The 26,194-nt window shown below is 44.0% G+C and overlaps 1 protein-coding gene across 3 annotated transcripts in view; it reads right to left on the bottom strand.

Moving 5' to 3' along the window:
• Positions 1 to 25,775, bottom strand: part of DRD3 (dopamine receptor D3) — a 42,933-nt gene extending 17,158 nt beyond the window's left edge. For 2 of the 3 annotated variants that reach the window (XM_081572075.1, XM_081572077.1), the window contains exons 1-3: positions 25,506 to 25,775; positions 14,131 to 14,243; positions 714 to 856 (exon numbers count right to left, since the gene is read on the bottom strand). In XM_081572075.1, coding sequence (XP_081428201.1) covers positions 714 to 856; positions 14,131 to 14,243; positions 25,506 to 25,775 — 526 coding nt within the window. Of the gene's footprint in view, positions 1 to 713; positions 857 to 14,130; positions 17,382 to 25,505 lie in introns of those variants that run through there. The other variant, XM_081572074.1, reaches the window with a different exon arrangement.
• Positions 25,776 to 26,194: the final 419 nt, after the last annotated feature.

Raw genomic sequence — 26,194 nt, 5'->3', positions numbered from 1 at the left:
GGCTGAAAGATGGTCATAGAATAGACATGAAAGGCACTGAAGCACATGAGGTGTAAATTTGGGTCAGTATTGTATTTAAAGTCCTGGACATGTCAGATAAACACATTTTTTATCCATTTGTCCATCCATCCATCCATCCATCCTGCCAACCATCCATCCATCTAATAGAAGATGTACCATGTGCCAAGCACCATGGTAAAAAATTTCTGTTTATTAAAAATATAAAATACATACTCCAATAATTCACAAATGTATCCTAGTTCCCAAATGCTAGAAATGATTCTTATTTTGTAAAACACTAGAAATGTATATCCTGCTCAAGGGCTTTTATGATATGCTACTTTGCGTTGTAAATTCATTACAAATTATCATCTTTTCATTAACAAATCTCACCTGAATTATTCATATAGCATAGTTTTTTTTAACTGGTGTATTTCTTCAAATGAATACAATGGTATTTCTTTCAAAATAGGAGTAAGCCAGACTTCATTAATTGGGGCAGAATGTGGCTCCTGCACCATTAATTGAAGAGATTTTGCTTTCTATTTTATTTATAATCAATAGAGGCCAGTGCTTTGCAGTCTATATGATCCTCATTTGATTACAAAGTACACTGCCTTTGAGGTCAGACATTTCAGGGATGAACACCACTCACAGCCATTCAGATGTGCTATGAATCACTTGGGTGTTGGAAGTGACACTGTCATTGTTACCTGTGGTGTTGAAGCCAAAGAGGAGAGGGCAAGACACAGCAAAGGACAGCACCCAGACAGCTGCGATCATGAAGGCCACACGTCGACAGGAGCTCTGGCCTGTGCCTTGCTGGTAGTGAACTGGCATGACCACAGCAGTGTACCTGTGAAGGGAAGGGCATAGAGAACAGATATGATAAGAAAGTGTCAAAAGGCAGGTTGAAAAAGGTTACTAGATAAATAATCAGGTTGATACATGTGGAAGGAGAAAAATAATTTGGTTGGAGTAACTTAAGGGAGAAAGGGGTGTTTGAGTGAACACAGCAGAAAGATTGAGACAAGACAGATGAAGAACTCACTGAGGGAGGTGAGCAGAGAAAGGGAGAAAGAGGGAAAAGCGTAGCATAGTGACACTGGGTTGTCAGCGAGCTTCTTATATATCCATGAGGGTATCAGGAATGGCTGGTGGCCCAGCACATCCCAGCCTTGTATTCATATACCCTTACACGCTTAATCCTGAAGACTCAAGCTGCTGGTTTGTGTGCCTTTATTTTCTTCCACAATTTTCAGATAATGATGGAACTGTGCCCAAAGAGGATGTTTATCCCTGCTTGTATCCTAACATTAACTCTCACCCTCGCAGTGACAACTATTCCAAGTAGCAGAGATTTTGTAAATAGAGATAAGTAATATCTAATGAAGGCTTATTTTAAAATCAACTTTTCATGCTGTCTTAGTCTGTTCAGGCTGCGCTATCAAAAATACCATTGGGTGACTTAAACAATAAATATTTATGTTTCACAGTTCAGGAGACTGGGAAGTCCAGGATTAATGTGCTGGTAGATTTGGTATCTGGTGTTAAACCCACTACTTGGTTGGTGGACAGCCATCTTCTTGCTGGGTTCTCTCATGGTGGGAGGGGTGAGGCGAGCTCTCTGGAGTCTCCTTTATAAGGGCAAATCCCATTAACGAGGGCCCAAAGGTTCCACTTCCTAGTACCATCACAGTGGCGGTTAGGATTTTAATGTATGAATTTGCGGGTGGGGAATGTAAACATTCAGTATACAGCATATGCTTTTACATGGTCAATGCAGTTTTTTATTCTTGTTGGATATTGTCTTTTCTGTGATATATCCACACATACATTTCCAGCTGCTTATTGGACTTACTTGCACAATTGTTCCATGGTTGTCCCAAACTCAAGCTATCTGAAGTAGATCTTTCTATTTCCCTACATCTCTTAATCTGGCTCCACTTTCTGCCTTTCTTCAAGACATCCACACCCAACACTCAGACATTTTGACATTTCTTTGGCCTTTCCATATCATTTGCTCACCCGTTCATTTAACCTTTCATTCATCCAGCATTTTTTGGGTTCTTTACTATATACCAGGCCTTATTCTGGAAATATCAAGATGTGCAAATGGGACAATGGTCTCTGTCCTTATTGAGCTTGGAGGTAAGTGGAGTGGATGGATGAAAAAAAATGTTAATATAAAATGAAAACTATCATGAAAGAATTAAGCTGGGTGACATGTTTAAGGGTAGAGGAGGATGTAAAGAAGGGGCAAACTGACACAAGAGAGGAGGAAATGAGTAAGGTGAGAGGGAGCCAGACATAAAGGAAGGTAGGAGAAGAGCATTTTAGGCAGAAGGACAGCAGGTTCTGTAAATTTATGCATTATAGTAACTTCCCCATTTATCCATGTACTTCTACCACCTTCTCTCTGTGATGGCCATAGCCTCCTGGCTGCTTTCCTGTGCCAGGTTCCAAAATAGATTTCATTATGTCTTCCCCACCCCACGGCCCCTCAGCTGACAACTGTCTAAGACAGGCAGAATTCTAAGATGGTGCCCAAGGTTCAGGCACTGTAGAACCATTAGAACTCCTGTGATTAGACTACAAATCAACAGACTGAGTTAACCAAAAGGGAGATGATTCTGGGTGGCTGGGCCTAATCAGGTGAGCCCTTAAAAGGAACTCAGTACTTCCTGAATAAGAGAGAGTCAAAGCGTGAGAAATTATCCTCCTGGCCTTGACGAGGCAACCTGCCGTGTTTGGGAGAAGATCATTTGGGAAGGAACAGCACAAGGCCTACAGGAGCTGAGAACAGCCCATGGTTGACAACCACTAAGAAAGTGGGAACTTCCGTCTTATAATTGCAAGCAACTGAATTCTACTGACTACCTGAATACATTTGAAAGATGAAAACACAAGTCAGCCTATACCCATTTTCAGTCTCATGAGATCCTGAGCAGAGAACCTACCTACACTGTGCACAGACTTTTGACCCGTGAGATGAAAAATGGATACAGTTTAAGTCACTACATTTGTGATAATTTGTTACATAGCAACAGGAAACAAATACAGTGTCAATACTAAGCCTTCCCCAACATGACCCCAACTTGTCTTGCCAATTTGACTTCCCATTGGTCCCTGACACTTATAACTTCAGCCATGTTAGCCATGTAACCCATGTTAGCGATGGGTAATCTTCAATAGTCTTTGTTCAATCCATTATCCCTTTTCCTTCCCCAGGTAGCTCATATTTTCTCTCCTATAATCTCAGATCAGCTCTCAGTCCTTCCATCTTATGAGGACCTCTAACTCTAAATGCATAGCGCTCCTCTGCCAATCAATCACATTGCTCTTCTGCATGCAGTGTCTTGCTTCACTAGTGAACTTACCTCACGGCTGGAGAGAGATAGACTCTGTATGATTTAAGCTACTTAATGGCTCAAATCATCTTATAGCCTTGGTATTCCATATAGGTCCTTGCACAGGGCAAGTAGGAAGAAGCTGTAGACTGATTGCCTCGTGGATCCTGTAGGTGTCCTACCCCAAAAGAGGAAAATTCTAATTCTATCCCAGCTCAAGGGATCTAATATATATAGCTGAGTCTACAAATGCTGAACATTTATTTATTTATTTACTATTGAAGTATAGTTTATTTACAATGATGTGTTAATTTCAGGTGTATAGTAGAGTGATTTTATATATATATATATATATATATTTGTGTGTGTGTGTGACTGTGTTTGTGCGTGTGTATGTATGGGCTTTCCAGGAGGCGCTAGTGGTAAAGAACCCACCTGCCAATGAAGGAGACTTAAGAGATGCATATTTGATCCCTGGGTAGGGAAGATCCCCTGGAGGAGGGCATGGCAACCCACTCCAGTATACTTGCCTGGAGAATTCCATGGACAGAGGAGCCTGGCTGGCTACAGTCCATAGGGTCGCAAAGAGTTGGACACCACTGAAGCGACTTAGCATGCACACACACACACACTTTTTCAGGTTCTTTTCCCATATAGGTTATTATAAAACATTGATCATAGGTCCCTGTGCTACATAGTAGGTCCTTGCTGTTTATCTATTTTATATATAGTAGTATGTATAAGCTACTCCCAAATTCCTAATTTATCTGTCCCGCCCACCTTTCCCCTCTGGTAATCTTGTTTGTGTTCTATGTCTGTGAGTCTGTTTCTATTTTGTAAATAAGTCCATTTGTATCATTTTTTAGATTCCACATATAAGTGATATCATATGATATTTGTCTTTCTCTGTCTGACATAGTATGATAATCTCTAGGTCCATCTATGTTGCTGTAAATAGCATTGTTTCATTCATTTTTATGGCTGAGTAGTATTCCACTATGTATATGTACCACAGCTTCTTTATCCATTCATCTGTTGATGGACATTTATCTTGGCTATTGTAAACACCACATATGCTCAAATTTTCATTGTCCTCTCAGTATCCAGGGAACCTGGAGGCCAGATGCAGAGCAGGAACCCCCTTAGCTTCTCTTATGCACCTCAAGGCTTGGGGCTAAGGAAGAACAGACCCTGAGCTGGAGGGGGTGGGGCAGTCCTCCCCAACGCTCCAGCCACCTGACTCATCTACCTCTGGTGTATCTGGCCTTAGAGTTCATGTGTTAACATTTGTGTCCCCAGAGAGCCTTGCAAGTCAGCTCTGAGGGCGAAGATGGATGCAGACTCGATAGAACTTGGCCTTGGCACTCTGGCATGTGACAGAGGTGGTTCTTTCTCAAGAGGGAGAAACAGAGCCCTTATTTAGTAAGGTCAAATTTAGATTCCACCACCAACCCCAAGGATGGCCCGTGATGGCCCAGTTTCCTTCTCCTGATGGATATACACTACAAATCCTCCCCGGAATCCCTAACTTGGAGATGAAGGGGCAGGCAAATAGTACCTGGCACTCCTCCAGGCTCTCACTCTACTCAGGACTTCAGACTCTGCTGGAGCTTCAAGTCAAATACATCTACCGGGGCCTGGCCCTGAGCAGTGATCCCTTAAGAGACCCCGGAGGAGAGGCTGAGCCTTGAGTCCTGTAGCTGCCCTGGCCGAACACCTGCTGAGGGTCAGGAAGGGAAGGTAAGATGCACTTCCTGCCCTTCAGACCTGCAGCTGGACCCAGGCCTTCATTTAGATAATTCCCTTTGATATAGAAGAGCCTGACCACCCCATTCATTCAGTGATATGCTGCTAGATGCCTAATAGCTGGCTCTGCAGGTGAAAAAGAGCCTTAATTTAGACCATTTGTCAATTTATGTGGTACAAATACTCCCACCATTGTCCATTTCAAGTTACACCAATGGTTTAGTAACTGCCTCAAAAAGCTAAAGTTTTGCCATCAGCTCTCACTGGCCATCATGAGCTGACTCCAAGCCCATCACTGACAGTTGCTCATTTTCCTAAATAGGCTTTAACATTCAGCAACTTCTTGGAGGCTCCAATTTATTCAATGAGTCAGTAAGCGTAGGGAGCATTGTCACGGAGTGATTACATGATGAAAACAACTTCCCATAGCTTGTGGTGGCGGGGTTTCTGAGGCCAGGTCTCTTCTGGCTGCCCCGCTGCTTTTCCAGGGCATTACAAGTCTCTGAGGCCTTGTGGGACTTCACAGGTGGTGCAGTGGTAAAGAATCTGCCTGCCAAGCAGGAGACGCGGGTTTAATCCCCGTGTTGGGAAGATTCCCCTGGAGAAGGCAATGGCAATCCACTCCAGTATTCTTGCCTGGAAATCCCATGGACAGCGGAGCAGCCTCAGTCCATGGGGTTTCAAAAAGTTGGACACATCTTAGTGACTGAGAACGCACGCACGAGGCTTTGTGGGGACAAGGGCTTCTTCAGGGAACATGGTATTGAAGGGTGCTTTATACTTTGAGAGCAATCAGCTGCCAGGAATTGAGTTTCCCCAAGTAGCTTGATTCTATTAATTTCCTGCGGCTCCTGTTAAAAGCCATATTTCAAGGCCACACCCTTGGATATTTGTTCCACTCCAGAAGTGCGTATTTTTAACAAGCAAGTGTATCTTTTGATTAGACAAGCTGGAGAAAGTCTGCATTGGGGAACATTTCTGTGTCAAAGACTCCTGTGAACTTGGGTTAGAAGTGAGAGAGGAGACTACATCTTGCCACTGTTACAGTAATATTTTTTCTTAATTTTAAAACATGATCAAACTTTTAAAATAAGTGACACCCCCCTACCCCCCACCCCCACCCTCACCCCGCTCCACCCCTCACCCAAATTTGCTTCCAGGGCTTTTCCTCCAGGAAGCTTGCCACATGGGCTGAGACCCAGAGGCTGTTCCGGCATTGGCCACTGGAGGGCGCCAGAATGCAGCAAGAGCTCCGCCAGCGCGGCGGGGTGAGAAGTTCACGGCTCACCTGGGGGCTCTCCAGGCACCGAGGGGAGGTGGGGAGGTGGGGAGGTGGGGAGGGAGAGCTCGGGAGACCCTCCAACCCCCGGTTCCTGCAGCCCTGCAGGGACCCCGAATTCCCACTCAAGCCGACTGCTTGCCTCTGGTCTGCCCCCGGATCGATGGCAGATGACCGACCTCAGGCCAAGGCAGGGCTGGGCGGGGGCCCGATGCCCTCCCCCGGCGCTTCCAGGTCCTCAGTCAAGCTCCAGTGCGCTGCGTGCGCTGTCCCGATTGCAGCCCGCTCGGCCAGGCCCCCTCCCTTTGAGCTCTTAGCTTTCTGGGTCCTTGCTGGACTGGCGGGAACACCGGCGGTGTGCTCAGTGGCAAGTCAGTGGGCGATGGAAAACAGGCTGATTAGCGTCTGAGTCCTACTTGGCCTGCCGCTGAACTGTGGGGCCATGGACCGGAGATATGACTTCGTTGAGACCCAATTTCCTCATCTGCACAGTGGGGATAATGTTTCCGCCCGGATAGGGCTGTTTTGGGTATTGAATGAGATGATCTCTGTGAAGTTTTTTAGCACAATGCCCAGTACCTATTAAGCATTTGGAAAACAGTATTATTATTGCTGTCATTATTATTGTGCTAGCCCAGGGGATCTGTAGCTGTTCATATCAATCAGTTTTGGGGAAGGGGGTATCTGCACTTTATTCCTGATCATCAGGGAACATTAAGTTTATTTATTTCTCAAATAAACAAGTATACAGCACTTTCTCTGAGTCAAACAATGGTTTGAAGTGCTCTACAAATATTAACTCATTTTTTCTTCATTACAACCCTTCTGCTGTGATCACCACTAAATGGAAGGGCACTGAGGCCCAGAGAGGTTAACTGACTTACTCAAGGTCACATTGCTATGAACTGGTAAAAAAAAAGTGAAAGTGTTAGTTGCTCAGTCGTGTCAGACTCTTTGTGACCGTAGCCCACCAGGCTCCTCTGTCCATGGGATTCTCCTGGCAAGAATACTGGATTGGGTTGCCTTGCCCTCCTCCAGAGGATCTTCCCAACCAAGGGATCAAACCCTGGTCTGTTGCTCTATAGGCAGGGAAGCCTATGGAGTGGTAGAGCCAGCATTTCCAGCCAGGCAGCGTGACTCAGAGCTAGGGGGTCCAGAGTGTGGCTAAGCCTCTGAGAAAGGCAGTGAGCTGGAGGAGAAAGTGGCTGCCTGGGTTTTTCCTCCTTCACCTTCCAGATCCTTGAGATCTGGGCAAGCTTACCTGCACAGTCTAGCCTTAAGACTCTTTACTTGCAGAATGCAGGTAATACACCTGCCTTGCTGGGGTGTTGTGAGGGTCAGAATAATGACAGGCTCTTGGTGCCTGGCCCATAGTACATGCTAAAGAGATGGTAGCTACTGGGTTGGCCAAAAAGTTCATGTGATTTTTCCTTAAGATGGTATGGAAAAATCTGAACGCACTTTTTGGCCAATGCAATATTTCTACTGCTATTGCTTTTAGATTCACTCATGTTAGGATCAGCAGAGCGGTAGCCAGGACATTGAAGACAAAGATGTGCCTGGTTTACTCCCAGGAAATGGCACCTAGAAAGCTGGGTGCCAGCCTGGCCAGAGTCCCCTCCCTCTGAGCCCCATCCTCACCTCCAACAATGAAGGGGCCACTCGTTGGCACAAACAGAGGGGTGGTGTGGGAGTCGGGAGATTCAGGTTCTAGGCTCAGGCCTAAGAGGCTGTGGGACCCCGGTGGGCATTTAGTTTAACTCATTCCTGCACCAACAAGTTAAACTCTTACTGCCCCTCTGACTTCCAATTCTGTGACTGTGGTTCGTGGGGCTGCCACTTTACTGAAGGTCTCAGGTCCTCGCAGAATTCGACCTCGGCCTGGAGCCCTATTGGCCGGTGGGAGGTGTGTGTGTGGGAACCGAGGAGGGTGCATCCTGAGAACACTGCAGCGGGGGAGGCAGGAGGCTGGGCCGGGAGGGAGGGCCTGAGTCTGACTCCCCGCCTGGGTTTAATGAGCCCCCGAGCTCTGTGAGTGCTGCTTTTCACCACCTTTTATTTGGTCAGACAGGGGGCTCAATAAATCTTTAGTTCTGTGGACTCCCCTCGTGGAATTGTTGAAGGAGAAAGCTTTTTGCAAATGACTGGAAAGCCCGTTGCAAATATAAAGTGCTTATTTAGATGCAAACTAAAAAATCCAAGGTGCCTGTGACTCATCCGGTACCTATTGTGCTCACTGCAAAGACGCGGAGGCTTGCCTGTGTGATGGGTGCCATTTGAGAGCCACTTAAAGAACTCCCTGGTGAATGAATTTGGTTGCATTATTCCCGGGATCCTTGTGGAGGACCTGTATTCTCACCACTCGCTCGGATCTTGTCCTCCTCCTTTGACACTTTCTCAGCCCTCTCCCCAAGTTAGCTCTGACCCAGGGTGCGGCGGGAGGGGTTGGCCCACTGGGAGGCAAGGAGCCAAGGGAGGGGGGTCTGGGGGTGGTGCTCACCCACTCTGCTTTTTAGAAAAGAAAAGGCAGCGTTAATGCCAGCATCCAGAGCTATGCCTGAGAATCTAATGACAATGGTATTACTTGCTTTCAAAAACCCTTTTATCATTTCCTTTTCTTTTCTATCTCCTACTACCCTGTTATTACAGATCAGGGCTTCATGACCAAAAACTGCTGAATCCATTTGGTCAAGTTTGTCAGATGGGTGACTAGCATTGTGTGAAGACCAAAGGTCTGCATGAATGATTGCATTTTTAATGAATTGACTGGCTATTTGGCATCCCATGAACAGAATTTAATGCTGTGTACTGCAAACTGCTGTGAAGGATAATAGAGACAGCTTTTCCAAGGCCTATTTTCAGTCCTAGAAGAGGGAGGAGGCTACATTTTAAGGTTGGTGAGGATTGGTTCCTTTAGACCTACAAGCCAAGAGGGGAGCATCCTTGTCCATTGGGGTCTAAGATGGGAACTTGTCCCTCAGGTTGCAGGTAGGTGAGTGCTGTGCATTCTTGGAATTCTCCCTATATGAGACAGAAGCCAATTCAAAGTTTACTCTTGTTGGCTGTGTCTTAAGTGGTGCAAGGAGAAGTGTGCGTTAAGCATGGCTGCTGCCAGCAAAATGGTGCTTTTGTGCAAGTTACAAAAAGATACCCTCTCCTGGCTGTTGAGTTGTAAAAAAGTACCCTCTCTTGGTCTACTCAAGGCTTGGCAATGAAGCCCTGGCTGAATTCAGTTTCCACACTCCAGCCACAACTGGCACAACCTCACCTGCCTGCCCCATGCATGAGAGTGTGTGTGGGTGGAGTGTGTAGTTCAGTTCAGTTGCTCAGTTGTGTCTGACTATTTGTGACCCCATGGACTGTAGCACGCCAGGCTTCCCTGTCCATCACCAACTCCCAGAGCCTACTCAAACTCATGTCCATCGAGTCGGTGATGCCATCCTACCATCTCATCCTCTGTCGTCCCCTTCTCCTCCTGCCCTCAATCTTTCCCAGCATCTGTGCCTTTTCAAATGAGTCAGTTCTTCATATCAGGTGGCCAAAGTATTGGAGTTTCGGCTTCAGTATCAGTCCTTTCAATGAATATTCAGGACCAATCTCCTTTAGGATGGACTGGTTGGATCTTCTTGCAGTCCAAGGGACTCTCAAGAGTCTTCTCCAACATCACAGTTCAAAAGCATCAATTCTTCGGCACTCAGCTTCCTTTATAGTCCAACTCTCACATCCGTACATGACTATTGGAAAAAAACCTTGACTTTTAGTCAACGTTAAATCCTTGACTAGATGGACTTTTGTTGTCAAAGTCATGTCTCTGCTTTTTAATATGCTGTTCAGGTTGGTCATAGCTTTTCTTCCAAGGAGCAAGTGTCTTTTGATTTCATGGCTGCAATCACCATCTGCAGTGATTTTTGGAGCCCAAGAAAATAAAGTCTCACACTGTTTCCATTGTTTTCCCATCTATTTGCCATGAAGTGATGGGACTGGATACCATGATCTTAGTTTTCTGAATGCTGAGTTTTAAGCCAACTTTTTCATTCTTCTCTTTTACTTTCTTTTTTTTAAAAAAAACTATTTATTTTAGTTGTCCTCTTTCACTTTCATCAAGAGGCTCTTTAGTTCTTCTTCACTTTCTGCCCATAAGGTTGGTGTGTCATCTGCATATCTGAGGTTATTGATATTTCTCCCAGCAGTCTTGATTCCAGCTTGTGCTTCATCCAGCCCAGCGTTTCTCATGATATACTCTGCATATAAGTTAAATAAGCACGGTGACAAGATATAGCCTTGACGTACTCCTTTCCTGATTTGGAACCAGTCTGTTGTTCCATGTCCAGTTCTATCTGTTGCTTCTTGATCTGCATACAGGTTTCTCAGGAGATAGGTCAGGTGATCAGGTATTCCCATCTGTTTCAGAATTTTCCATAGTTTGTTGTGATCCACACAGTCAAATGCTTTGGCGTAGTCAATAAAGCAGAAGTAGATGTTTTTCTGGAACTCTCTTGCTTTTTTGATGATCCAGCAGATGTTGGCAATTTGATCTCTGGTTCCTCTGCCTTTTCTAAATCCAGCTTGAACATCTGGAAGTTCACATCATGTACTGTTGAAGCCTGACTTAGAGAATTTTGAGTATTACGTTGCTAGCATGTGAGATGAGTGCAATTGTGCAGTAGTTTGAGCATTCTTTGGCATTGCCTTTCTTTGGGATTGGAATGAAAACTGACTTTTTCCAGTCAGTCACTGCTGAGTTTTCCAAATTTGCTGGCATATTGAGTGCAACACTTTCACAGCATAATCTTTTAGGATTTGAAATAGCTCAACTGGAATTCCATCACCTCTGCTAGCTTTGTTCAAAGTGATGCTTCCTAAGCCCCACTTGACTTCGCATTCCAGGAGTGTATAGGCACACCCTTGAAGATGGGAGAGGGTACGGTTGGAACTAAAAGGCTGGGAGGGGGCTGGCCCAGAGCCTGTCCTAGGAGCTCTCTTTATGCAGCTCTTCCCTCACTCCTCCAAGGCTGATCTGATTCCATTCTCATGTCCTCTTTGAAGGTGCATATTTGTGGTGTACACATTGGCTATCCTGGATCCAGTTTAATAGTCCTTGTTCAAGGCTCTGAAATAGGTACAGCAGGGACATTCATGGGTGATGAAGAGCTAGGATGGTATAATTTTTGGGTGGTGGAGGTAGTGATGTAGCAAAACAAACACAGTCCATTATTTCTGTAAATCATATATTTCTGAAAACATGTACTAAATGTCCAGAAATCACATAGATGCTATGGGAGGAATTCTGTTCTCAGAGGCTAAAAATATTATAAAAGCCCTAACAATCCCTTTACTTTTTAACAGCTTTATCAAGATATAATTCACATACCACACAATTCACCTAAGTATAAAATTAATGTGGGCTTTTTGGTATGTTTACAGAGTTATACAACTGTTCCCCTTTATTTTTAACACATTCTTTAATGGTATTAGTTTTAGCATTATGGACACATTCTTTGATTTTCCTTCTCAGTAGAGCTAGTCAAGTAATAAAAGTCAAGTGATAGCCAATCAAATGATAAAAGTCAAGACCATTGAATTGGCTGGTTGGTTTGCCGAATCCCCAGAGGGTTGGGTTTTCATGTCCAGTCACTGGTTACACACATGCAGGGAAGTTTAGGGCAGAACTGTGAGTCATGTGAATGTCACACCTGGGGCTGTGAGGAGGGCTTGCATCAGGATTCCTGCAAAGAGAGCCTGGCGATGCCACAACATATTTACAGAGGAAGCACCATGGGAGGGCAGGGGAGACTGATTTAAGCTGTAGACAGTTTGGAAGGGCTTCACAGAAAAGGGGACAGATGTGATCATCCTTGGAGCATAAGAGGGCCAGAGGGCAACCCAGAAAGAGATGAGATTACAAAGGTAGAGTGAGGCCATATTGTGGAAACCTTTGAATCTTAGACTGTGAAGGTAACTTCAATTTTTATTCCTCAAGCCAAGGAGACTGAAGGGTTTTGAGTAGGTCAGCGGACATTCTGGCTCCAATTCTGGGGATATAATTCTGAGAGTGGTTGAAAGGCCAGTTAGGAAGCTGTGGCAGAAGTTCAGGCAGGAGGTCATAGGAGCCTAAAAGAAGCAGGTGAGATAAGAAAGGAAAGACGGGGCATATTTAGAAAACATTTCAGAGATAGAGTCTATAAGCACTGATTGTTTAGCTACATCTATGTATCTAAACAAGGAGATGAGGAAGAGAAAGGAGCTGAACAAAATCCAAAATCCAGATGTTGCCAGTGAGAGATCATCAAGTCAAGATGGTTTGGTGCTTTGATGGTTCGGTTTTTAACATTTCACCTCATAGGAGCCAGTGGTATATCCAGGTAGTAATGTGGTCTGTATATCAGATTAGAGGTGAGGTTGGAGATTTGAGGAGGCTTAGCACAAAGCCTGTGATTATTAACTTGGGAATCAGACACGAATTCAAATCCTGGCACTGCTTCATACTAGCTGTGTGACTTGGGAAAACTTCTTCATTATTTCAAGAAGTTGGAAATGAAGCTAATAGTATTACCTAAGGGTTATTGTATCACCGCCACGATGGAAATGAGTTTGAGTAAGCTCTGGGAGTTGGTGATGGACAGGCAAGCCTGGCATGCTGCAGTCTATGGGGTCGCAAAGAGTCGGACAAGACTGAGCGATTGAACTGACTGACTGAAGGGTTGTTGTGAAAAGGAAATGGGTTAAGGTTTTGACATGCCTTAGCACCATGTGGTAAATTCTCAGTAGATGGTAGATTTTATTTGGGGTCACCTATTGAAGCTATGGAGTAGATGGATAAAATTCTGGGAGAAAGAGTGTAGGCATAAAAGAGGTAGAAGGGGAGTAGGAGAAGGGGAGATGGAGGCTCTTGACCGGCCACAGAGGCCACAGGCTGGAAAGCGACCTCCTTTTCTCAGGGTGCTCCGAGGGTCTGGAGATGTCCATGGGAGCCATGACAAATCTGACTCAGGATGGAGGGAGGGAGAGAGGACAGGAAACATAAAGAGAAGGGAAGAGAGGAACAGAGTACCCCAGAGCTGGGGCAGGACACGCGTAGGGCTAGAAAGTGATGCTATTCTGATGGAATACACACAGGCTTGAGTCAAAATCATAGAAGTCCACTCCAGCAACCAAAAAGCAATTCTAAAAAACATCATTCTTGTTTTTCTTAAACTCTATGAGGAAAATAAATATTTAACAAACAGGTCATGGCCACATTTTTTGCAATTACCTTTCTCCCACATCCACTCCTCTCTCCTTCCTCACAGATACTCCCAAACTTTTCTCTCTCCTCTCTGTCTTTTGCCCCTGGCCCCTTTGTCTCCCTCCCTTTACCAAAAACAAACAAAATAGCAGCAGGAACATTTTCTTCTAATCTCACCTCCGTGTCTCTCTGCTTTCTCCCTACAAAAAAATTTAAGATTCATAAAAGCCTCAAGGATGGTGGCAAAGCAAAACCAGAATCCTCCTTAGGGATCTGGGGGAAAGGAAAACTTCCAGAATAGTTATTTCTCTCCTATCACAGGAGTTTCATCTCACCTACAAACCATCATTTAAAAGAAAAGGAGAGAAAAGAAAATGTCCCAGTGTTAAGTTGCACTTCACAATGACCCCAGTGCCCTAGATGCCGAGCCTGTGCCTTGAACACAACAAGGGCAGCTTCCCTAGGTGGGGTCTCTCACCACCTGACCTAGTTACCTCTCTCCTAAGCCTGGAAGGAAAGCCCAGCCTTACCTGTCAATGCTGATGGCACAGAGGTTCAGGATGCTGGCTGTACACATCATGACATCCAGAGTGACAAAAACATCGCAGCAAACTCGGCTGAAATTCCAGACCCCACCTGTCACCTGGGCATCAGAGACAAGGATGTTAGTGTTTCCTCCTAACAAAGGGACAGCAACCCAATCAGCTCTGCTGCCTTCCCTGGGCTGTCCTGCATAGATGTAGACATGCCCTCCCTGTGGGTACAACCTCATCACCAAGGGTAGGCAGATACTGAGCGAATGTCAGGGTGCCCAAGATTGCTTGCCTGAGAAAGGACAAATTGATAGAATGTCAGTACTGAAATGGATCTTCTGAATCAAATATTCTGGTATTTCTCAAAGTGCGGTCCACAGTGGGGTGCTCATTAAAGATGTAGATTTCTGAACCCTTTCCTGGACCAACTGAGTCACAGTGTCTGGATCTGGGGCCCATGAGTCATCTTTTTAAAATGAACATCCCCCCATCACACCAAGGTTTTTGAATCACTGATCTGTTTCAACTAAAGAGTCTCTTGATGAAAGTGAAAGAGGAGAGTGAAAAAGCTGGCTTAAAACTCAACATTCAAAAAACAAAGGTCATGGCAACTGGTCCCATCACTTCATGGCAAAGAGATGGGGAAACAATGGAAACAGTGCGAGACTTTATTTTCTTGGGCTCCAAAATCACCACAGATGGTGACTGCAGCCATGAAATCAAAAGACACTTACTCCTTGGAAGAAAAGCTATGACCAACCTGAACAGCATATTAAAAAGCAGAGACATTACTTTGCCAACAAAGGTCTGTCTAATCAAGGCTATGGTTTTTCCAATGCTCATGTATGGATGTGAGAGTTGGACTATAAAGAAAGCTGAGTGCCGAAGAATTGATGCTTTTGAACTGTGGTGTTGGAGAAGACTCTTGAGAGTCCCTTGGACTGCAAGGAGATCCAACCAGGCAATGCTAAAGGAAATCAGTCCTGAATATTCATTGGAAGGACTGATGCTGAAGCTGAAACTCCAATACTTTGGCCACCTGATGCAAAGAACTGACTCATTGGAAAAGACCCTGATTCTGAGAAAGATGGAAAGCAGGAGGAGAAGGGGACAACAGAGGTTGAGATGATTGGATGGCATCACCGACTCAATGGACATGAGTTTGAGTAAACTCCAGGAGTTGGTGATGAATAGGGAGGCCTGGTATGCTGCAGTCCATGGGGTCACAAAGAGTCGGACACAACTGAGCGACTGAACTGAACTGATCTAGTTCAAACTCGGGAGGCAACTAAAGCTCATTGTGGTTAAGTGATGTGCCTGTAAATGCATAGCTCATGGTAAAAGAGCTTGGGTGACTGCCAGATGTGTGTGCTGTGCCAAGACTACTCTCTGAAGCCCTCCACCCAGTGGAGAGCTCATCCTGTTCAGGAAATAAACCAAGAACACATTTTTCATAAACCTTCCCTCCACAATGAAAGTCTATCTGGCTTCTGGTTTTAAAGCTTGGAGGCTTTAACAGCATCTGTAAGAACCTATGTAAAATCAGTCTGTGCCAGTGTGCCCGCCTTCATCACCGTGGTCCTGCTCACCAAGACGTGGGGGGAAGGTGCGTCCAGGGCGTTAGAAAGGGGCCCAGATCCTCTTCACTACTCACAGAATCAGAGAAGATGGTTCTGACCTCATGAATGTACACGTGTTCCGAGCTCCATAACTCTTCCGAGTAACATATATAAATAAGTCAGGAATTTAGATAATTTAAGTTATATTCTAGCACCTTTCTATTTTATTAAAAATATATTTTTTTACATAACCTAATTGAGGCAGAGAGATATGTCAGGGAGACTATCACTTTTATGCACAAATGCCACTCTTGGGGCCTGGAGGCTTTTGTGCTTTTGCCAGCTTCCAGCCCCTGGGGCTGCCATTCTTGGGCACCATGGGTCTCAAGGGGAAACCTGTGAAGCTGGCCCCCTAGGCTTAGCTGGGTGTTCATGATAGCTGTGCTGGCGGGCCAAATGACTGTTTAAGAGAAAGGAGAGTGAAACATAGATTCAGTAGCCTCTGAAGTAGCTTCTCAAGGAAAAAACTGCAAAAATAGTGCATGAAAATGCTGTTGTTCCTCTAATTTTTTTCATCCAAGAGTCTTGTTATATCACCAGACCACTTCACTGGATATCCTTGTTTTATGGCATTAATGCACGTTCCTGTAAGGCTCTCTCTCTTTCCCCTCCTCTAATAACATTTCCCCGTAGAATTATTTCCTTTTCAGCATTTGATCTCTTCCCTATATTTGGTCATCTCCAGGCTCTAGTATGAGAAACTCTGACCAAAAGTATTTTAAGAGCAACAATGAAAAGTTCAAACTAGCGATGCAGTCATCATTTTTGTTCATTTAATTGTGGACTTACTTTCTCTCTTTTAGTCCAGTCATTTGGTGCTATGTAAATAAAAGCCTAGTAATGAATATATAGGAATTCTGAAAATGAAAATTTTTTTTAAAGGGACATGTGTTTAAGGCAGCCAGGAGAATAGAAGAGGGTTTTGCTCAGTCCGTAGGACAGTTCTATGCTATAAAAGCTTCTTGCAAAAGGTGAAATTTGTATGTAGTAGTATGTTAGTCACTCGGTTGTGTCTGACTCTTTGTGACTCTGTGGATTGTAGCCTGCCAGGCTCCTCTGTCCACGGCATTCTCCAGGCAAGAATTCCGGAGGGGGTTGCCTTACCCTCTTCCAGGGGATCTTCCCAATTCAGGGATCAAATCCGCAGGCAGAATCTGCATTGCAGGCAGATTCTTTACTGTCTGAGCCACCAGGGAAATTTGTTTGCTAAACCTCTTTTAACATCTCTTTGTATGCTAATCTCTTTATGTAACTTAAATTGGGAAAAACCATTTTTTTTTTTTTTTGGTGAAATTGTGAGTGCCTGTTTGTTTATGTGTGTTGGGGGACTGTATAAGTGAGAGAGGATCATTAGAACAGTAGCAAACCTCAGGCTTGCTGGATGTCCTGTTTATTCATTCATTCATCCATAACACAAGTACCTGCAAAACTCCTATTAGTTCATTGGAGGAGGGTATATTACGTGTTTATTTAAAAAAGTTCTTCAGGCCCCGTCCTTGTAGAGAACTGAAGAAGCAAGGCATTCTAAATAAAATAGAGATCATCATGAGATCCTAATATCATTAATAAAAGCTAACATTTATTGAGAACTCAGTCTATGTGGGTCACCAATCCACACGACCCATTGCAGAAATTTCTGTAACTTTGGAACTTGATCCCTGTGCTTTTTTTTTTTTAACTGTATGTGCTTTCAAAGATTTTTGAGGACAAATTATACACTTATTTGATAGGAGATTAAATGACTGCTACTTAATCAATCCGATAGGAGCAAGGAGTTTTTCTTGTTTGCTGCTGCATCCCACTCCTAGAGGAATCTCAGCCTGCAAATATATTCTGACAGGATGAGGGGTCCCTAACATAATCTGTGTTAATACTAACAATTACATACATGGCCTCTATGGCTGGTTATTGTTCTGTGAGAGAGGACTGTTGTTATCTTCATTGCTGAGAAAGAGACTAACGTTTGGAGAGGTTCAGCACCTTGGCCCAGGGAGGCATGGCTCTAGAGACAGACGGGAACGTAGATTGTTACACATCACTGTATGGGGGTGTCGGGTGAGGAGGGGGCAGCTGTTGGAAAGGGATGGAAGTGGGTGGACACAAGGAGGAAGAGAAAACCATGTGCTCATCAGGGAATTTTGTGGGATGGACGGCATCAGCCCCCTTCCAGGGAATGGGAGACATTCTGATGGCTTGCATCCCAGGGTTGCAGAAAGACAGTGCAAACCAGTGGAGGCCCGCTGACTTTGGAGCTAGTGAAAGTGCATACCTGGCAGGTCCCTGGTCTCTGGAGCTCCTCAGGGCCAAAGCCCCCAAGCTGTCGTTCGGCTTCCAGGTCCCCGCTGTGCTACTCCATCCTGTCTCTCCTCTCCTCCCATCTCCAACTCTGCCAGCAAAATACTCTCCCCTTGATCTCAGCTCAGTGTCAAGAAGAAAACAACCTGATTAGCTATTTAAGTAATTCCCGCTAAGGTGCCATCACTTGGCCTTCTCTGGAGCTTGCTCGTCGAGATGTGTCTCTAATTGGTGGTATGTATAATGAAAATACCTTTATTTTTTTAAAATGAGTCCTCCGCACCAAGTAAACAATAGTGAACAATCAGTAACAGCCACGAACATGCTAAGTAACTCTCACAGCAACCCAATGACGTAAATATTCTTTCCAATTTGTAGATAAAGAAATGGGAGTCTGAGAGGGGTTGAATAATTTGCCTAAGGACACATAGCTAGTAAAAGTAGCTGGAATTTCAAACCTTGATGTTAACCGTTACTCTGTTTTGCCTCTCAGAGGTCAGCACCTTGACACGCTGCTTCTGCGACGTGTACAGTTTAACTCCATTCTCGTATCACAGGAGGGAGAAGACTTGGCCTTGGTCCATCCATCCACCCACGTGTCCAGTGTTTATTGAAGGCCCATTATGGGGCTGACGCTTTGCTGGGGTGGGTGTACTGAAATGAATTAAACTTGTGAGATGAATTAAACTGTACTGTGAGGCCAGAATATGGTGTGTGTGTGTGTTGGGGGGGGGTGCGGATGGCGGGGGGTGGCGGGGGAGCAGGAAGTCGTGTGTGAATGGGAAGGGGTCAACTGAAGGCCCAGCAGAGGCACACTAAGAACATATCTACGAGAAGTGCTGACAGTGAGATGAGTACAGTGTTGACAGAAAATGGAAGGTAAAGTGATTTTTGAAATTAAAGCAGGAGAAAAGCAGAGAAAAAGAAATCTGATTGATTTAAGGCTTTTTAAGAGATGTGATTCTACCTTTCCCCTAAATTTTAATGAATAACTCACTTCAGAATTAAACAGCAGCCAGGTGGTGTTACTCTCACTTGCTAATGACTATAACTGACTCCCTTTGGCGATACAGAAGGTGCGGGGAGCAGGAGAGTGTCTTCAGGTACTGAAGTTGGCTATTGATTTTCAACAGGCACACCCTACGGCAGCATTTCCCAAATTTACTGATAAGGCAGCATTTTCCAAATCACCTGAGGCTCTTGTTAAAGAGAGTTTTAGGCCCCTTTCAGTATAATAAATACCTCCAGTGATTCATGCTGCCTGGGAAGTTTGGGAAATACTGGTCCACAGGATGTTGTAGGAGGGCAGGGCGTGACTTTATCTTCCGAAATGGTTATCCCTAAAGAATATATGTGTATATATGTCCCTAAAGAATATATGTATAATATATGAATATATTTGTGTGTATGATGAAGTCACTTTGCTATACAGCAAAAATTAACACAACATTGTAAATCAACTATATTTTAATAAAACAAAAATTAAAAGAAAAAGAAATGGTTGTCCTAGGGCTCCTGAAGCGTACTTTATCCCTTGGGTGCCTATGACCTTATAGTTCTTTCTCAGAAGAGTGTTTAAATAGAGTGTTTTAAATGCATAGAATAAAATACAATGAATCACAAAGGATACCAATTATATCAAACAGTAGTTACAATTTTTTAAAAAATATATGTGATTCTTTAATAATGAATTAAATGACAAGACCTAGGTGCAGGCCCCAAATTCCTATAGTTTCAAAGTACTGATGAATGTAAATGCTATTTTGGTGTCTGTAAAAACTGCAATGCGATTTGAAAATATAAACATCTGTGATTTCTACTGGTGACACAAAGGATTTCTTCTGCTGTGGTTTGATGCTGACATTCATAATTGAAGGAAATGCTTAATTTTGGTTTAGTGAAAATAAAGAAGTAATTTTATTTATATCCAAGTTGATGGACTCCCCAGGTTAAGAATTTCTGCTCTAAGGGGTGGAATTTTAGTTGTCTTGGGGAGATGTCCAAGGGGTAGATATTCAATTACTTCTCTGATTAGCCTCTTCACTCCATTTTTTGCCACAGTCCAGTTTGTTACATCTAGGGTAGACCCATCCGTCTGTATTTTGAACAAGCAGCTCCCTGTAATGGTTTAGCTCAACCCTGAGGCCCATTCCCACAGAGAATCCTGGTCACTAGGATATTGCCAGAAATTTCTTGAGATTGGATGACACTTTAGAAATGACAGCAGAGGGACTTCCCTGGTGATCCAGTGGCTAAGACGCCTCATTCCCAACGCAGGGGGCCCGAGTTTGATCCCTGGTGGCGAAACTAGATCCCATATGCCACAGCTAAGACCTAGCACAGCCAAATAAATAAATATATATTAAAAGAAAAAAAGAAATGACAGTAGAAACACTCTCCAAGCCCCTCCAGCTTTCATAGTCTATGACTTCCATCCAAATCCAGAGTTTGGTGAAGAGACTCCTGGTGTTTTTGTTTCCAGAGGGAAGCTCTTAAATTGCTGTCATTTGGGGGTTTTGGACAGTGGTGAAGTTCTCCTTTAACAAGTCTTTATTTTTAATGATCAGGATCGTTACAAGGTCCAAAGGCACCTCTCTCCCCAAAACAGCGCTGTTCTTTTCTGTCACCCTTTTCTGACCTGGACCATGCTCTCTGTGGTGAGTGCCCCTGCCTGAACCCACTCGGCACTTTTTTGCTTGTTTGTATTTCCTAACCCTCGAATCTTTCCTTCAGTCCACACGGGGACCCAAATACTGCGGTTAGTATTCTCAATGTTCCCCTGGCTGCTTACGCTGCCTTTCTGCCCTGATACAAGTGCATTAAGCATCACAAAAGATGCTTAACCTAGTGGAACAAGATGGGATGTTTGTGCTTGGAGAAGGAGCTCTAAACAGACTGCAGCTTCTAAAGCAGGAAATTAAAAACTTGAGAGGGAATCTGAGATAGAACTATTTGGTATAGCCCAGAAAAGAGTTTTCACAAAAATGCTGCAAACTACATTAAAGAGATGGCCAGGGCCCTCTGGAATATAATATACTCTGAGGTCACCTGCATGGTTTTTGTCCTCAACTTCTCTGCCAGGCCTGAGGACAGAGAAATCTGAAGAAGAGTGGTGACTGGCCCCCTCTAGTCCCTTTTAATATATTATCCAAGCCCAGCCTTCTTGTGTGCCTTCATGATGAAAATGGTACCCCTGAAAGCCACCGTGGTGCATTCTTGCTGACAGTGATCCTTCTTCTTTCCAATTGTCCTTGGATTCCACTGGGAATCCCTGAGATTCCTGAGCAGTTGATGTGTTCTATGGAAGGTACACATAACCTGTGCCAAACTGATTATTCTCTTCAGTTATTAATTCAGAGAAAATCGTGTGCCATAAACCAATCCAATCCAAGTACATCTGGATACTTCTAATAGAAATTCAGGGATATAGATTTTCTCTCTTGCTGTGAATGACATGGTATGCAATGTGAGGTCTATAGCTTACCCTTTGCCAAAGGATAAGGCCAGGATATGGAAGAAGACAGAGCTGAGAGAATTGTAGAGAGATGGAACTGGCACCCTGTTCAAACTGTGCCTGCAGTCCACCCTACTTCTTAGGAGAGCCAATGCATTGAAAGACAAACAATGTTCATTGTTTAACTCAACTGGAGTTAAGGTTTCTTTTACTTACAAATAAAAGTGTATTAACTAAGAGCACTTTAGTTATCAGAGCACTTTTTCAGTTGATGACAGTTGAGCCTAAATCTACCCTTTGAGTTAGGGAAAGCGTACTTGTCATTTTCATTTTATTCATGTAACTCCATGCCTTCTGACTCCCAATTCTGAGTCATTCTCATAGCATGACTGTATCAAAATAACATTCATCCCAGTGAATTCCAGCGGAAGCACAAACTTATATGACATTTTATTGCCTATCTCTCCCCCACATCTTGTTTTAATAAAACCCACATTTTCACTTTTTCTTTTCTATCCTCCCTTGTAGCTAAAATTGGCCTTATGTTCCTGTTCTGGTCAATTAGACTTAAATGAAGTCCCTTAGAGAGATCTTCAAGCTACTCCAGGAAAGGATTTTTTTTTTCTTTCCCTGCTGTCCCCACCCATCCTGTTTTTGAATATGGCCATGATGCTGAGGGCAATAGTAGCCCTCTTGTGAACAGCATGAGGAAGTGAGTCAGTTTACCAAGGATGGTGAACAGAAAGAATGAGAGAGTCTGGTCCTTGATGACACCTGAGGCAGCTGACCCAATACCCACACAACCCCTTCCTCCAGAATTCTGGTTACATAAGACAAGTAACTCCTATTTGTTTAAGCCACAGTGAGTCAACTTTTCCAATATTTACAGCCAAAACATTCGTAACTCAAACAAACTGGTGTCTGGCATGATGAGCCAATTTTCCTTTGAAGGAGGAGGTCTGGCCAATGTGAGCCAATATTCCCTTCAAACAGTATGGATGCATTCAAATCAAAGTATAGGAAGCTGGGAATTTGACAGGTAATTTTGCACTCCCTGATGTCTTCTCACATTCATCCTGTACCCCTGGGGACCCTCAAGCCCACAGTAGTCTCTGTGGTTAACACTGCATCCTTTCCTCTTCTTTCCTCTTTGGTATGATCTTGTAATTACTAGACCAGCTACCCAAACTGTACTGTCATTAAGACAAGTTAGTGGGAGTAACAGTTTATTCTTCCCTGAGACACATGGATTTATATAGTCATGATTCTTTTTTTTTTTTTTTTTTTAGTCATGATTCTTTTAAGAGCTCAAAATGCTCTTATTTCTCTTTAACCACCGAGTCTGCTCCTGAAGTCCACAGGAAGCTGGCATTTAAGACTAAGGAAAATGTACAGATTGGGGTGGGGTAGGGAGACCTGATCCTCTGGAATAGAATCTTCTGTTATCTTAATTGGTTGTCTGTTAATGATAGTTACTTAATGCCATATTTTGTCTTTTATTGAGACAGGCCTTTAGTTGACTGTTGGAGAAAGTGATGCAGAGATGTTAAGTTGCATTTAGTAGAGCCTTGAAGCAAATGGGTAGGACCAAAAAGAGGTCACAAAGCCCATTTCCCAGTGGAGAGATGTCTTTGCTCCTCCAAATATTTTTTGTTTGATTTCAGACTTATGTGACCATCCTCTTGACTATTGAATGCCTGCTTATTGTAAATAACCTGTTGGACAGAGGGTGTATTGGTTTTGATGAGGAGAAACAAGAGCTTCTCCAATGGAGAAAACCCACAGATATAACCTGCAGGGAGTCCACTAAGGCCTTTGGAGAGAATTCATGCTGGCCTTCTGCAGACTCAGGTGCTCCTCTATGCTCAGCAGTAGATTGGGGGCACCATCTGTATTGGCAGTTGGGGCCAGAAGGGGATGCAGCGGGTGTCTAGTGTGGGAAAGTCACACTGTCCATCTCCTATACCAATATCTATAGAGATTCTCCAACCATGATCCATCCAGAGTCCTGGAAACAATCACAGATGGACAGCCAAAGAAGCCCTAAGTGCACAGACACCAAAAGCCTGATTTTATTTCAGATGCAATTAAGATGCTTATCAGAGAGAAGGTTCTCTTCCTGCATTTTTTTCTGACATTCGTCCTTCTGAAAGACTGAAGAAATCCTTATAGTGTATAGGGATAGACAGAAACACTTTCGAGGGGGATGTGGGAATGTTCTGAAGTGTTAACTAATCCATCCACACTGGGTTATGGCCACTAAAGTCTTCCTTGCTCTTGAACAGAAATATATGCTTCTAACCCCTTTTAAGTATCATTATTAAAAAATAAAAGTAAATAGTTCATTGTAACAATAGATGTAGCTGCAGATAGTATAAGCAGAAATGGTCTATCTAATGCATGCAGTGCAGAGCAGATTCATTTAACCATTCATACATCAAATATTTATTTAGCACATATTATGTGCCAAGTGGTATGTTCTGACTATGGGGAAAAAAGGACAAAGACATGGCTTCTGACTTCAAGAATGTTTCTAATTGGGTTAGGAGGGCATGGCAACCCAAGTATTCTTGCCTGGAGAATCCCCATGGACAAAGGAGCCTAGTGGCTACAGACCATGAGGTCACAAAGAGTTGGACACGACTGAGTGACTAAGCACAGCAATTGGGTTGATGGAAATCATTTAAGATAATTACAAGACCCTTTACCATCAGAAACATCCTAATGGAAAAATAAATGCATAGTTTTTACTCCGAGTATTCCCTTAGCCTTGAAATCTATCCCAATCAGCCTAGCTGCTTTTATTCTTGAATTTCCTTTTCTGTCTTCTTGATTTTGTTCCTTTATCTCTCCCCGTTGAGATCATAAGTCTAATTTTAGTTCCCAGTCATTCTTTAATATGGTTACTTGGGTAAGCAGTCTGTGTTCGAGGTTTTTGCTCTCCTGTGATATGTCATACTTAATTAACTGTCATCTTCACTATTAATATTAACTGAGATATTAATTTGATGAATTTTAATTTCTCTTAATCATGGCATCATTTTGAGCCTTCATTGGATACCTCCTTAGAATGATACACAGTGCAGAGGAGAAATATTAATACTGTATTAAGGTGTTTTTAAAAAACTCCTTGGTAATTGCATGTTTTCCTGGTAGGAATATCTGTTTCTTGAACAAATGTGGGCATCCCGATTTCCTTGTTAGCAAATGGATGTTTTGTCTTGATCACCTTGTGACTCTGTTTTGCACTTTCCAATGAAAATACTTTCAAATTTAAGAAATGTTTCTCTCTGGAAGAATTCTCCAGGGTCTGCTGCATTATCTAACTGGTGAGGGCTCTGTACTATTAACGGAGGCATCGAAAATAAAAATTTGGTCTTTTCCTGTGGAAGCAGAGTGCAGAGAGCTGGTACCCAGGAGGAAAGTGCTGAGTCCAAGGGCAACTGAGCCATCAGAAGTCTGATCCATTCACACACTGTTCTTTCTCTCTTTTTTTCTCATTTTCTCTGCTCTGTTTCTCTTACCTTCCCATCCCACTTTCCTGTTTCCTCTCATTCAGTAAAAAAAATTTCATTAAAAAAGAATTCCTCTGCCCTTGCCGCACATCCTCACCCCTATGTATTAATATATTGAAACACTGATGCGGATGGCCATTGGACTGCCTCCCCCAACCCTCCATGTCTTTGCAGCATGATTGACCCAGAGAGTAAACCTGGTGCATTGTTTAGGGTGAATCCCATTACTCAAGTCCAGTCACCTGGATACTGGAAGCCTGGGGAAGAATCATTCCCAGCTCCCTGTTTCTGACGTGGGCAAGTAATGCTGAATAAATGCTGCTCTCAGGACTTTCAGTTCCCTTGTGAAAGGGAGAGTAACAGGAACTCTCCTTCCTTCCCCAGGCCCTGGATCATGGCAGGGAACATTCTGAGCCCAGGCGCCAGATGCTCAGGGAAGACAAAGACAAACACTGTCACATGGGCAGCTTGCACCTGTGACCTACTCACCTCCAGGTACACCACCCAGGGCATTACCAGCGTGGCCACCAGCAGGTCCGCCACGGCCAGGCTCACCACCAGATAGTTGGTGGTGGTCTGCAGGGCCCGTTCCTTCAGCACGGCCACACACACCAGACCATTGCCGAAGATGATGGCCAGGATGAGTGCGCAGTAGGAGAGGGCGTAGTAGGCGTGCGGGCGGGCCCGGCCGGCCCCTGTGGAATTCTCTGCTTCACAGGTCGCGTTGATGTGGCCCCCCAGCTGGTTGAGAGGTGCCATCGCCTGGAGGGAGCGGGGTAACCCCCACACGTTTCCTGGGAGGAGATAGAAAACAATGTCGGTCAAGTAGACTCTTTGGAGTTTGACTTGCTTGGGTACATTTTTCAATTTATTTCTTCAACAGATATTTTATTGAGCACTTTCTGTATGCCAGACACTATTCCCAGCACTGAAAAAAGGGATAAAAATTCCTGCCTTTGTGAAGCCTCCATTCCAGAGGAGAAGACAGTAGTAAGATAAGTGAAACATGTAGTATGTTTGATGAAGGTCTTCACAGGTGGCTCAGTGGTGGCTCTTGCCAATGCAGGGGATGCAGGTTCCATCTCTGAGTGGGGAGAATCCCCTGGAGAAGGAAATGGCAGCCCACTCCAGTATTCTTGCCCAGAGAATTCCACAGACAGAGGAACCTGGTAGGCTAC

This window comes from Giraffa tippelskirchi, chromosome 2 (assembly GCF_054371585.1).
Source record: "Giraffa tippelskirchi isolate mGirTip1 chromosome 2, T2T-mGirTip1v1.2.pri, whole genome shotgun sequence".
Lineage (NCBI taxonomy): Eukaryota > Metazoa > Chordata > Mammalia > Artiodactyla > Giraffidae > Giraffa > Giraffa tippelskirchi.
Note: the sequence above shows the minus strand (reverse complement) of the source record. Positions and strands in the feature narration are given on the sequence as shown.